The 14,437-nt window shown below is 40.8% G+C and overlaps 1 protein-coding gene across 11 annotated transcripts in view; it reads left to right on the top strand.

The window, feature by feature from the left end:
* The window catches only part of KALRN (kalirin RhoGEF kinase), a 330,405-nt gene that overhangs the window by 281,197 nt on the left and 34,771 nt on the right, over positions 1-14,437 (top strand). For all 11 annotated transcript variants that reach the window (XR_003915798.1, XR_003915799.1, XM_029959838.1 and 8 more), the window contains exons 37-45: positions 2,476-2,542; positions 3,701-3,804; positions 6,208-6,277; positions 6,836-6,922; positions 7,723-7,815; positions 8,895-8,945; positions 9,280-9,357; positions 10,262-10,447; positions 13,633-13,804. Coding sequence is in view for 9 of the 11 variants with exons in the window: in XM_029959838.1 (XP_029815698.1) it covers positions 2,476-2,542; positions 3,701-3,804; positions 6,208-6,277; positions 6,836-6,922; positions 7,723-7,815; positions 8,895-8,945; positions 9,280-9,357; positions 10,262-10,447; positions 13,633-13,804 (908 nt within the window). In the remaining 2 variants the exon portion in view is untranslated. The remainder of the gene's footprint in view (positions 1-2,475; positions 2,543-3,700; positions 3,805-6,207; positions 6,278-6,835; positions 6,923-7,722; positions 7,816-8,894; positions 8,946-9,279; positions 9,358-10,261; positions 10,448-13,632; positions 13,805-14,437) is intronic.

Here is a 14,437-nt window from a genome sequence, read left to right as displayed (position 1 = left end):
CAGCAATTCATTAATTAGGTAACTGGCAGCAAACTGCAGGTTGCAGTTTTAGTGCAGAGACCTCTGGCACTGTCAGCATAGTTACAGGAACACTCTCTAGCGTGTGATGCTTCTGGCAGGGGAACTGGTAGCGTGTTATGTGTAATTAATTAGTAGCTGCCAGAATTCCAAACACCAGGATGTTTAGGAGCACCTGCTAGTGGCTTTCAGCACAAGACATCTGTCTCTGCTCCAGCTCCTTTGTGTCTGTGTTCTGTATCTCTGCAGCTTCCTGGGCTTAATTCCATAGTCATGTGAAGCAGCTGAGCTCCCAGCTCGAGCTGTGATCCCCTATTCCCTCACAGAACAGCAGCTGAACCCTTGCACAGGCATGGGCAGTAATGTCCTGTGGCCCTGGCAGCACACATGTGCCAGCAGCTGGCCCTGGTTTTAGGAAAATCCTATTCCATCAGGCTTAGTTGCTGCATTTCTACAAGCAGTAAGACCATAGTCTTATTGAGTGTCATTGTTCAGTATGGATCGAATACAGAGTTACCAAAATATACAGATATTCAGATTTAATCAGAAGTGAGGAGGCTCTACCCTTGTTCCAGTTCATGCCAGTTTAAATACAGCTGTGTAGTCAATACCTGCTGGTGACCAGGGCACTTTGCAAGCAACTGCCTGCCCTTGCTCCGTGTTATTAGAGGAGAAGATGAGTGAACTTGAATTTTTGGCTGCATACATCTTAGAAACCTTAAATTTGGGAGTACCTCTAAGGTGCTGTGTCAGGTAGGCTTCAGAGAACAAATAGAGATGATCAAGATTGATTTTTCTGCTTGCTAGGAAGAGGGGAGCTGAGGGAATGCTGGTGCTGAGTTTAAGGCAAGACGTGGAGGTGCAGACCTTGGATCCTAATAGAGATGTAAACGTGCAAGTTTCATCTGTTCACCAGAAACCTGGTTGCTGCACTGATTTTTAATAAACACCCACCTGCCTGCATGACCTGCAGCATTAGGTACTGCAAGCACCTGCTGCTTCACTTTTAGAGCAGAATTTGGCCAGATAACCTTGTAGGAGGGAAAGGTTCTCCCCATTCCCTCAGCAGCTCTCTGTGCTTGTGGGTAGCAATGCAAAGGGAGGGTGGTGCAAGCTGAACAGCACCTCCCAGCACCCGTCCCCGGGCAGAGGGGATGTGGTGAGCCTTTCACAGGGGCACGGTGGGTCAGCCAGCGAGAGGGGGCTGTACAGCACACGCCTGCTCAGGCCACATGGTGCTGGGCTGTGAAAGAGCAGCCTGTTGCCTTTTGCCCCGCACGTGTTTGCTGCCCAGGCACACAACTTGGCAGGGCACTTTGGAGAGCACAGGCATCTGGTGTGGCCGCTGCCAGCCCTGCCTTCTGCCAAGGGGGATGGATTTCACTCTCAAACGAACAAGAAGCTGTTTGACCTTTTTCTGACACATGTCCTAAGAATTGCCTCCGCTTTGTCTGAGCAACAGACACGTTGGGAGCGCAGCAGGACCAGGATTTATTTTCTCAGTAACTTCTCCTAAGTCTCTCCTTGCAACACTATTCTGTTTTCTTTCCCCTCTAGGTATTTTAAACCAGCCTTTTATCTTAGCACTGTTTGCCCTCAGCCCTATCACTTCAAGTGGGTCAGTCTGCTGATTGATGTGGACATGAAAGCACTCCTCTATCTAGTTAGCCTTGTTATGCTGTAGCAAACTTGAGCACAGATGGAGTTTATTTGTCATGTGCCAACTCTATGTATTGGCGTAATTGAGAGACAAACTGTCTGCAGCAAGCTGTAACTTTTTGAAATTGTCCTCGAAAGAACATGATGTGATTAGTCAGTTTGACTTACTTAGGAGGGACTTTTTTTAGCTTGCTGTTGTTTGCATGCATCAAGCCTTCATTAGATGACTCTCCTACATGGGATTATTAGCTCTGAAATCAGTATTAAAACATTCAACACCCACACATAGATTACCTAGTCTGAAAGTTTAAGCTCTTAGTTATGACGGGAGAGGGGATTTGTTTTCCAAGTATTTGAAACTTCCGAATTAAAACTTAATAGATGACTCTTGGGCAAAGCCAGAGGAACTGGGACAAGAAATCCTCTCCTGCTTGCCACAAAATGGGTCAGGATATGTCTCCATTGTTCTCAGGGGGGGCTGTGTAGGGCATGGAGGAGGGGAGGTCAGGGAGGGGTAGTTCAAAGTGCAAGCAACTGGTTGTGCTGCTGCTCTTGCACCATCCTGGGCTGTGGGGGCAAAGAGGGATAGGAGGAAAGAGTGGTTAAGAAAATTGTGACTACCCTGACCTGAAATGTGACATTTTTTTTCATTTACATTCCACTGAGCTCTAAGTGAGTGACGAGTGACACGTTATGTGATCTGAGTGACAGTGGGGGTTTATGGTGAAGTCATATGTGGTAAGAGGAGCAAACATCAAGGAATGTGGTCAAATATGTGTGTGTTCTGTTTTAATATAGGTTTGTCTTAAATGAGCTGGTACAGACTGAAAAAGACTACGTCAAAGACTTGGGAACTGTTGTGGAGGTGAGCTGAAGCAAACCCTGCTATGCAAAATGTTTTCCCACTAAAAAGCACCATGCTGACAAGTGACAACAACAAAAATACAGCATGAGAAACAAACTGCTTTATTTTGCACTCTGCTTCCATGGTCCCCTTCTCATGTTGACAGAAACAAGGAGAAATGCCTTTGGAAACTATTTTTGTTTCCATCTAACAAACATTGTGTTTTAGGTCCAACTCCAGTGTGCAAAGATTTTTCTTGGCTACCCTGCTTATGACAAACTCTTTCTGCTGTAATGCAGCCTTGGGGGCAGTGGTGGGGAAATAACTTATGCTCCTACCACTTATTTCATGCTTTTTTTCCTGTCATATTGAGTAATGGTAACAGATACTTGAGTTTGCACCTGGGCTAATGTTCTGTGTCTGAGTACATTTCTAGAAAGTGGGCTTGGATCTGTGTTGAGGTGCATGTGTGGACCATGGATTATTGTTTTGAAAAAAAAACCTGAAAGAAACTAGAGTTTGGGGGTTTTTTTCTGTTATAAAACAGTCTTTCTTTTTTTTTTTTAACTTCAACTTGTGAAGTTCCCTAGGGATCACCTGTCAGATCCAACTCACTCGCAGGGTCCATTTTTTTTCCCAGCAAGGACTCAGATCTGGAGGCATGTGATTCACTAGTGGCATTCACCAGTCCAAGGAGAATTGTCAGCCTATCTGATTTTCAAGAGCTTCCAAACTTGAAGACCTTTGTCTTATGTTCTGTTTATATCATGCACCACTGACAAACCTCACAGGGCTGCAGTGCTCCCAAGGCTTACAAATAAACTCTCAGGAGTTGTGAGAAATCCTGTTCATGTGACTCTTTAAACTTACTGCTTGGCTTTGTGCTCTCACAAAATACTCATGGTGATGAATGGAAGAACTCTGTACAAAGTTCTTCTTCCTCTTACTAGAGAAGCCAAGAGCTTGATAAACTACTTTGTTTAACTTTTATCTTACATTTGCACTTGTCACTTCAATTACCTCTAATAGTGGTTTGTGTAAGTATTGTAGATATTCTAAACAAATTCTTTAAAGTTTTATTTTAAGCAAACTGTGTAATTTAAAGTATCTAGTTGGGTTTCTGGTTTTAATTTGTACAAAAGATATTTTAATGCCGATCACTGATCCTTAATCCTAAAGGGCTTCATGAAGAGGATGGAAGAAAAAGGAGTTTCTGAAGATATGAAAGGGAAAGACAAGATCGTATTTGGCAATATTCACCAGATCTATGACTGGCACAAAGAGTAAGTTTTTCGTTTAGTTCCTTTTTAAGCACCTTTCTAACCACTGTCCATAAAGGATTCAGCTACATGGTGTCTGTATGTCTAAGCTGCTTTTAAATGAACATCAGCAGGTCATTCAGGGCTGAACTTCCAAAGGACATTGCCTGTCTTTAAATGGTCTCTGTTGGTTTGTAAGTGCTGCTTAATAACTTCACAAATCATGGCTACCTTGAATCCTGAAAACATGTTCTGATTCATGTGCTTTTAGCCACAGTTTCACTTTACACTAAATCCTGATAGAGGGCTTTGTCTACCCAGCCAAAACTGGCACAACTGCATGATGCAAAGCATCAGTCTTACATGAAATCATTTTTCCCAGTGGAAAAAAAAAAACCAACTTTGGTGGACTATAGCTTTGCACTGCCTGGCTTCATGGGAGGATGTTTGTCATGCTGTCTCTGATCACAGATACAGCTTTATGCTGGTTCAAACACTATGCCAGGAGTGCTGGTCAGTGTGACAGAAATGCTGCACACAAGAGTCTGCTCTGTGTCAGAGCTGTGCTGCCAATGGCTCTGCCACTCCTTGCTGGGGAGACGCAGCAAGAGGCTTCACTGGGATATACCACTGTGGTCCATCCACAGCTCCTGAGCTACGGCTCATAAGCATTCCCAACATGGCCCTTTGGAGAGTTGCTGCTTGTGGAGTATTTACTGGATCCTCAGAAAAGCTATTGAGGCTGCCATAAATGTGTTTTGTGGGTCACAGCTGTAGGCTCAATTCATCCTACTGATGTGCAGTAGCAGTGCTGGAAAGTCATGAACATCTTCACACGCAGCTGATTGGGTCATGAAGGCTGACCGTACCAGTGGTGTTTGGCTAGAAGGGCAATAAATGCAAATTCCTTCAAGATCCTTCTCACATGAAATCTCTGACATACTTTGGCCTAATTGATGCTTTTGGCTCTGAGTTAGGAACTCCATTTTCCCTGAAAATCTTACTCATACAAGTAGATTTTGAAAAGCTGCTGGAAACACAAATCCTGGGCCATTTTCATTCATTTATGAACAATAATCTCTTGCTTATGGACAATATGATCATCATTTCAACTCTGTCACTCAGAAATACTCTACAGCTCCAACTAACTAGAATTTGAGCATGCATGGGCAGACTTGAGCAATGGACACTGGGCTGGATCTTCCTTCAGCTCTGGACATTTCCCTCACTCACGAAGCACAGTATACTTCTCATCATGTGTCCCATAGGTGCTTATCTTATAACCTGGGCCTGTCCTTATGTTCTGACAGATGACCTTGTGAGCACAAACTAAGAAATGTCAGGAAAAGCTTCACCATATATTAAGTTGATTCCCGCAATGGAGTGTTTTTACCAGAGCCATTCCTTGTTTAGCTGTGATGGTAGGAGTTTTCTGTAACACATAGGAAAGGATTCCCTATTTTTAGTTCTGCCTATCTGGGTCAAGAAGTCTATTTAAATGCAGATGAATGTAACATTTATAGAGGACTGAGTTATGGGAGCAGCTTTATCTAATGGTAGTAGCAATGGGGATTTTTAGTTGGGACAGATTTCCAATTTGCATCCTTTTTTTGTGATTCTGGGATTTCTTGGGACCAGACCATTGCAGGCATGACCTCTCCCCAAATCTGGCTACTGTAGTAAATCCACAGAGGTATTTGAGACAGAAATCCTGAAGTGAAAAAGAGTAAGTTCATGGATAGGGAGATTGTCAGGGTTTGCCAGCCAGATAGAAAAATCTAGCAGTATTTCTGAAGTTTACTTTAGCTGATTTTACCTCACTTTTAGGCATCCGAGTATATTCTTGATAAGGGCATTTGTGCTGGAATGAATGACCTCCCCAAAGCTGCAGGCCCAGATAGAGATGGTGTTTATGAATTACATATTATGATTTATTATGAAACTAAAAACAGTGACAAACAGAACATACTGTAACTCCACCAGCAAAACGTTGATTTGTTCATTCAGGTGGAAACTGCTGCGTCTCTTTCACATTGACCAGTACTCCAAATCTACTCATGCAACTGAGAATTCCTGGTAAAGCTTCAGTTGAGTTTTCACAAGTATTTTGGTACATGGAAAAGTTTTACTTTGGGAGTTCTCAGTGAAGGAAAGCAGCTCTTGTAATTAGTAATCGGCACTTTCTGAAAATTGAAACCACTGTAATAGTAAAGAAGAGCAGACAGTTTGCAAGAAAAGACCTCCACATTTCACAGCTCTCATCTAATGCTTTAGAAATCCCACCATTAAGGGCTGAAGCCAAGCTTACCTTTTCATTTATTATTGAATACTATAGCTAAAATTGTACTGACGTATCTGAAGGACGACCAGTTTGCTGCTGGGATGGCCTAAAGAAGTATTCTGAAATGTTGATGTCCTTTCTTTCAGCTTTTTCCTGGTTGAACTGGAAAAATGTCTTCAAGAACCTGACCGTTTAGCACAGCTTTTTATTAAGCATGTAAGTTTTATTTTGTTACCTGTATCTAGTACAATTGTCATTTAGGGTGTGATGACTCTTTTCCAAAAACGTCTGTTAGTTTTCATGTCTAAACTTAATTTAAACATCAAGTAACCCTTTAGTTATGCATTTTCAAGTGTACAGCTGAATTGCACTAAGGCATTAATTAATTGCCTTCTTGCAAACAACTTATTTTGGAGGCAAAATTGATGTGGCCAAGGACATCTGCCAAAATATAATTATGGCAGGTATTTGCCAACTGCTACAATTTACATGTTCATGTGATATTAGCCAGAGCACAACTCTAGCAAATTTCAGACCTGCCATTGTGGGTATGACATCTCTCACTGGCTACCCCGTGGAACCTTCCCCTTGCTTAAGGTGAAGTCTAGAACAGAACCAGTTACTGATTTTCTTTCCTACTTCAGCAAACTAAATCTTTGATTAAACTAAAAATAAGGAAGACCAAGCAGAACGTCATAGCAATTCTCTGCCACCCTTCAATAACAGAACAGTAGCCAAAATCTCACCAGGCTACTGTGCCTCTTACCTTCACAGGAGCGGCGATTGCACATGTATGTGGTATATTGCCAAAACAAGCCACGATCTGAATACATAGTAGCCGAGTATGAAACATACTTTGAGGTAAGCACGGCGCATTACACATTACTACTGCTTACAGCTGGGAGTCCTAGTCAAGTAGACTATTCTGTAACCCGTGGGATTTGTCTAAAACAAACTCTAGAAGATTTTAATACTGCTTATACTGCTGAAGTCTCTGCCATAGGGAGAAAATGTTATTATTTAATTGATTTCAAATTCTCCTATTGTTAATTTCTAATTCTCCTATTGTTAATTTCTAATTTAATGCAGTGCTGACTGTGTGTGGCCCTTATAGTGGCCCTGCACTAATTTCTATCCAAAATAAAATATGACTTTTTAATCAGTAGTCTACAAACACGGGAGGAGGTGAAAGCTGTTGGAGTTGGGTGGTGCCTCTCATAAATTCCGATTAACTTTGTCTGTTTCAAAAAGTCTTTGGGACTAGACACGTTTAGATAGTAATGTGAAAGAAGCTTGTTTAACAAGGGAAGGATGTTTCCTTTTACCCCAGGATGTGAAGCATGCCTTGCAGGACTTACTTGTGAGCTAATCCTGCTGCAGTATAAAGAGTGATCTTCAGACCTTGCAGTCCTGCTTGGTCAGCTCAGATGGGGGAGGGATCCTGTGCTTTCCAACGCCTTCCAGCTCGGTCATGACTTTTACCCAGTCCTTGCCTAACTAAGATATGCCAGATTTTTAAATCCTCAGAAATTCCCCCTTGTAAACAAAAGATTAAGAACAGACCAACTTTCTGTGGAAATAAGTCTCTGCTGAGACATTTTATCGTGTTCTCTGTCTTACTCTGTGATTGTTTGCAATTGTTTTTAATCCTCAATTTGTAGGAGGTTCAACAGGAAATAAGCCAGCGGCTAACCATCAGTGACTTTCTGATCAAACCCATTCAAAGAATAACTAAATATCAGCTTCTTCTCAAGGTGAGTGGAAAGATCCACTTTGGACTAAACTATAGTCTGCATGTTGCATTAGATGCTGTTATTTTAAGTCAGCCTTAGACGTAACTGAGGAATAAATTCACCACATTAAGAGAAAAGAGGAGTCTGCTCTCTGGGCATACAATGACAGAGGCCCATGGAAAATGTCCAGAGGGCACGAAGGCCACATCTGTGCAAGTTGTTTGTAATTTTGGATAGTAAACAGATTTTATTTTTTTTTTTTATTTTCTTTTGGGATTTTTTATAGAAGAGTAAACTTCAAATAGGAATTTTCTTCCTCTGAGGTTTAAGAGCAAAATTTCAATTTTTTTTTAAATTGAAACAAAGATACACAAGTGTGTTAATAAAGTCTGTCTTTGGTGCTGAATGGTGTGCTTTTAGTAAATGCTATAGCCTCCATTTCTGAATAGCTCATTTCAAATTACCCAAAGAAACTTATTTCCAGAATATTCTGACGTCTTAAAATTTGGGGAGCTCCTCACAATTTTTTTCTCAAGGAGCCTGACCACTCTGGGTTATACTGACTTATCCACAATGCCAATTACTCAGCATTTCTGAAAATTCATCCTGAGGGGTCTCAAGCTAATATCTAAAATCGGGCACGTCTGAACCCTACCCTGCAATCGCCAGCAGCACCGGAGCTCGCAGCTGGTTTCTTCTCTCTTTTGAACTAACCTCAAGCAGGCTGCCATCAGCCCACAGTTTGGTAATTGCACACTAGCAAAGAGACAGCAGCGCGTTCCCCAAAATGCCAAAAGGAAAAGAAAAACCTTCATGTGTGTGTGGTCTTGTGGCTTAAGGCAGGGACCAAGTAAGCATTCCTAAGGGCTAATCGCAGCTTTGTCTTTTTTTATGTGATGTTTTCAACAATCATCCGCACCCCTTTTCCATATCTTTAAAGTGGTTATGACATTCAGCAATCTCTGCAGATGGATTTATTAATATTAGCAAATTTTTTCTCAGAAAATGACATACTGAATATGCTTTTTTCCTTTTCAAACTGGCACCTTTTGTTCTCTCTTTCTGAAGTGCCTTAATGCAAACCTTTCTGCTTTCTCCAGGACTTCCTGAGGTACAGTGAAAAAGCTGGTCTGGAGTGCTCCGATATAGAGGTACGTTTTCATGTCCAGGACAATACTGCTAATGGCACTTTGTATGGAGGATTGAAAACCCCAGTATTCCTTTGACAATAGTTGAAGATCCTGCTGGTATTCTAAATGTGGTTTTTCTCTTAGCTTAAATCAGAATTAAAAAATGACGGCACAGTCCTACGTTTTAGGTGCCCCATCCTCTTTTCAGACATTAGCACACATCTTCAGTGCATGAGGGCCTCACCATGAAAAACTGAGAGCAGCAATTGTGCTATTGAACTTCATTATTTGACACTGGGCTTTTAGGAACCCCCTGATTCTCTTGTAATAATTCAACATCCTTTTTCCTCAACAGAAAGCAGTTGAATTAATGTGCCTTGTACCAAAACGTTGCAACGATATGATGAACCTGGGTCGCCTCCAAGGCTTTGAGGTATGTATTTGCGTTCTGTTTATAATAATAACTAGGCAAGGAAAATTATTTTATCTTTCTGTGATTGTCTCTACTCCAAGCTGTTTATTTAATGGTTTTTCTTCTCCAGTGCTGAGCTTACGTGTTTTGGTGAGGTTTCAGAGGTGAGGGAGTAATATACCTCTCACTTTAAACTTGTGATAATCTATCTATTGTTTCTTCAAAATATGAGGTCTGTAAAAGCTTCTTCAAGCTTTAATGAGACTTCTTATAGCTATAGCCAGAGCAAAATAAATGATGAACCAGCCTGCTCTGCCTATTCGTAAGGTCACCTGGCGTTAACACATTAACAGCTCTGACTGACTTTGGCATCATCCAGGAGGGGACTTTTGAGTTACAACCCCACAGGTTACAACTTGTGGTTTGCAGTTAAGCCAGTGTAGGCTTTGGTGAGATGTCTTATCTCCAAAATGAAGTAAAATTTGTCTTACTGTCTTATGCACTGTAGCATTCCTACGAGCAGGTAGGTCCTGGTTTTTTGCACCTTCAGAAGTGTTGTATCATTCACTGCTGGTTTAGGGGGTGATGGAGAGCTCATGACTAGAGAGAACAAGACACTACAGTTACCAGCGACATAATGGGAACAATGTTTGAAATGAAGCATAAAGAACAATCTGCTTTTAGACCTCTTGCTTTTGGTTTTATATGCACAATCAGTGGCAATGAGAGCAAAGAAAACTTATGTTATTTTTCTTAAACTGAGGTCACAATTTACTAGATTGCTGCTTTGATAACCTGGGGGGGATATGTCTCACACGAATGTGGTGCTGCCTGGAAAACTTGGACTGCATGAAATACAGCAGTTCGTCTTGTGGGACCATGGTGGGTCAGGGTTTGTAATGGTGGTGCCTTGTCTGCTTCTCAGGGCAAACTGACAGCTCAAGGCAAGCTGCTGCAGCAGGACACCTTCTACGTGACAGAGCAGGATTCCGGAGTTCAGTCTCGGCCGAAGGAGCGCAGGGTGTTTCTCTTTGAGCAAATAGTTATCTTCAGTGAACTCCTTAGAAAAGGATCTCTAACGCCAGGCTACATGTTCAAGAAAAGCATAAAGGTAAGACATGGAGAGGGAGAGGCATATTCTGTTTGATAGTCCTATAAAGAAATGTTTCCAATTTTCTGTGCTATGAGACTGGTTCATCCTGTTATATGTGGACAGCAATGTGCAGGAAACATTTGCATCCTTTCAGTGGATCAGAAGCCATTTAAGACTGTCTCTAAATAAACCACTGGGTATCTAAATTTACTGGGTAATTTTTACAAGGAACACAGCCAGGGCAGGTCCTGTGTCATTCATAGCTCTGAGTTAGCAAATATTGCTACAAAGCCTGCAGTAGTCAAAGGAAGTATGCAATAATCACTTTTAAGCACGATCATAAAAGGTAGGGGAAGGTAGAGTATCAAAAAGAATCATCTTAGGCCAAACTGTAAGTCGATACTAAACCTTTATGTGACATTACTGGAAATACTCTTCCCTAATTCAGAGGAGGGCTGTTAGTTCAAATGTGAATGTTGCATGAGCATTTCAAAAATAAACAAAGCCACACAGTTCTGAAAATGCAGCTACGAGGAATTATAAAACCAGCTAAACTATAAAGAAAGCTGTAAGAAATTAATTTTGGTTTTAAATAATCTGTCCAGATTATGGGGATGGGACTAAAAGTAAAAACTGAAAGTGACCAGGAAAAATACTTCTTTGTTTCCTTGTTTGTTTAAGGGGTTTTATGTTTGTTAAACAAATGCAAAGTTAACCTCTGAAATGGTAAGTGAAGGTGAATGAATGCTGCACATCTCCTGGTAGAACAGCCATTGCTGTGCCTGCAGAAAGAACAAAATCACTGGTTCATTTGAATTTCTTGATCATTCGAAACTGAGAAACCAGTCTGGGATTGATTTCCTTTTCAGAGATACAGGTTAAAAGAGATGTGAGAGAATTCGCCCACACAATTTCAGATTGTGTTTGCTGTAAGTTTTAAATGGTACATTAATATGAAATAGAAAAGAACAATATCAGGTGAAATAATGCATATTAACCATGTATAGCTAAACAAATCTATGATAAACAGCATATTTACTGAAATGGGGGCATCATCTTGGCTGACAGAAGCTGCAGCATTTACTGAAAAGCCTACATCCATTTGCAAGTCAGTATATTTTATAGTTTCCAACCAAATAACAGGCTATAAAGAAAAAACCTAAAGCGTATAAATAAACAATCATCTTGATTTAGATGATTGGCTTTGATTTTATCTTTTTGCTGATTTAAATCATTATTAACGTTGGAGATGGAAATAGCATGAATCATTTTTACTTCAGTTTATTGTATGTATAACAATGAGGCTTTTATCTGCAGGAAACAATTCCTGAATTGTATATTGTAGATAAAGAGAGAAAAATAAATCTCTCCTAATGTCAATAAAATTAGCTTGCCCCGAGGGTATGAGTTGCTTTTCTAGTTAAACAGCCTACGAAAGGAATGATGTTCCCACTGTCTGAGTTTAAAATTTTTTGTGTGATAATTTTCCAGTCCCTTTTCTTTCATTTGGCAAAACAGCTCATTCTCCTACAGCAAGTGTGGGATCCCCAGTGGCTCCATGTGCATCTCCCCCACCACAGTGTGGAGTCCATGTGCTGGCAGCTCTCACACCTCTCACACTCTTGACTACCAGCCCATATTTCAGCTTCACGCTGCTTTTGCATTTCTCTTGTGCTTTCCCACAGAGATGAGCTGTGCCTCACAGTGCAGCAGGACCATTCCCTATAGCAGGATCATTCCCTGCCTCTCTGGGCTGTGGGCATCCTCACCTCACAGTGGAGCCGCCACCTGAGACAGCACCATAGATCCCACTTCCTTCCTCTGTGTCACAACCACTGCTGAGCACTGAGGTCTCTCTGTTAGAGTAAAAAGTACATATGACTTCAAATGCAGCTGTTCTGGTCTGTCAGGGACATGAGGCTCCCAAATATTGTTCTCCAAGGTCTGTCACACTCAAACTGTGACAGAAGCTTCAGCATGATGTCCTACATTAGCTAAGAACCCTTTTTTGTGCAGTGAGGTAATTAGTGTTGAAAAATGGCACATCCCTTCTGAGATACTTCTCAGTTGGGTACCTTTCAGACTCTCAAAATACCTAAGTGGGAGCTTTGGCAAATGCATCTCCCTGAGACACAAATAGGTGGTTTGAGGCTCTGACCTACACGTCCTTTTCCTGGAGTCTTAACAGGATTGACTTGCTTGCTTTGGCTATCAATCAGAGGAGGAAGAGCTCAGACCAAAAGGAATACCACTGTCCAGGCTCACTGTCTGTCCCTTTCCTTGTCCCCACGTCAGGGGAGTTTCTGCCTCTCTAACTTCACAGGGATCCCCTGAACCAAAGGAAGAGGCTAATTCCATCTTGCAGTTTGAATGCTAGGCAGAATTCCTGTGTGAAGTGGATCTCTCCATATCTTGACAGATACTTAGAGCAGTTGAAGATAGACTTCTAGAGAAATGTTACTGCCTTAGTCTTCAGAGCTGTCTGATTTTGACATGAAGACTCTCCCTCTTTTTTTTTTTTTGAGAGGCTATGCCAACCTATTCTTGTTTAGTATCCAGAGTATCTCAGAAAAAGCTAGAGTTACAAGTACACTTAAAACAGAAGCCTCACAAGGACAGAACAGCAGCCAAAATTACCATCCATATGATTTCCAGAAAGAGCATCCATGACTACAGTCAAGTGAAATGATTGCACACAGGTGACTTTAATCTGCAAGAAATAAGATCTGTTGGAGCATCAGGGGAAAATTTATCTTTTTTTTTTATATCTGTGCACAGTCCATTCCATTTTTAAAATACTCTAATGACTGAGATTTTCTTATCAAAGGATAAGAGATGTAAACATTTATTTAAATTGGAGGAATGATAGACTTTATTACCATATTAATAGGAACATTTTTTTCTCTATTTATGTGTTACAGTAAACTTTTAGCACATCAGTCAGATCTATGTTACCTTAAAATAGAAGTTGTAAATCAAGACAAGGCAGGTGGATGTCTGGTACATCTATCAGAGCTTTATTAAACATCTTATTTAAGATTTAGATTTATCTGGGTAAATCTATATGAGGCAAATTCTACTGATTATGATCTGACAGTTTCTCATTGGACTCAGTTATTTTCAGGAACATTTCACAACAGTTTTGATTCTTGGGTAACGTTAACTCATGCTCCATGTAACATGCTTACCTTGACTTGTTTCAGATGAACTACCTTATGATTGAAGAAAATGTGGACAATGATCCCTGCAAGTTTGCTCTAATGAGCCGGGAAACATCAGAGAGAGTAATTTTACAGGCAGCTAATCCAGAAATTCAACAAGCTTGGGTACAGGACATCAACCAGGTCCTGGACACACAAAGAGATTTCCTAAATGGTACGTACATGATCTTTGCTCTGTGAACAGTCTTAAGTTCTCCAGTTTGACCAGTTGGTATCAAAACCTGGATGGTTTTGTGCCAGTGCAGTTGGCTTTAAATGAGGAATTGTTGGAATAGAAATAAGCTCCACTAATATTTAGCTACAGACTTTTTTTAAAAAAACCTTGTGAGAACTCCAGAGGCACTGATGCAGGCGTTTTCTGTTCCTTCCACATCTTTGTTACTTGGTTTTTTTATTTTTGATATATTCGTTCTTACCCTTCCAGGACTTACTGCCCTGTGAGACCCTTTTTCTACTGAAACATCTTCATATACCCTATTTAGCCCATCTTCTGTGAGACCAGCAAGCAATTTGATGGGATAGGAACACAATCATCACTATCTTTGAAGCTAAAAGTAAAAATAGATTTATATTAAAATGCAAGCTTAAGGATTTACCTTAAACCTATAAATAAATCCAAGAAAATTATATTGTATCCAGTAGAGCCTGTCCAGTCCAGAACATTTTAAGTGGCTTTTAGAATGTAATCTTATTGAGGCTGACTAATCTTTAAATACGTTCTTTAGCTTTGCATTTCATTAAAGCAGATGTTTTCTGTCTTTAAAATCATACTAAATCCACATTGAGC

The sequence above is a fragment of the Manacus vitellinus genome, unplaced genomic scaffold, assembly GCF_001715985.3.
Source record: "Manacus vitellinus isolate BGI_N305 unplaced genomic scaffold, ASM171598v3 scaffold_22_pilon, whole genome shotgun sequence".
Classification (NCBI taxonomy): Eukaryota; Metazoa; Chordata; class Aves; order Passeriformes; family Pipridae; genus Manacus; species Manacus vitellinus.
Note: the sequence above shows the minus strand (reverse complement) of the source record. Positions and strands in the feature narration are given on the sequence as shown.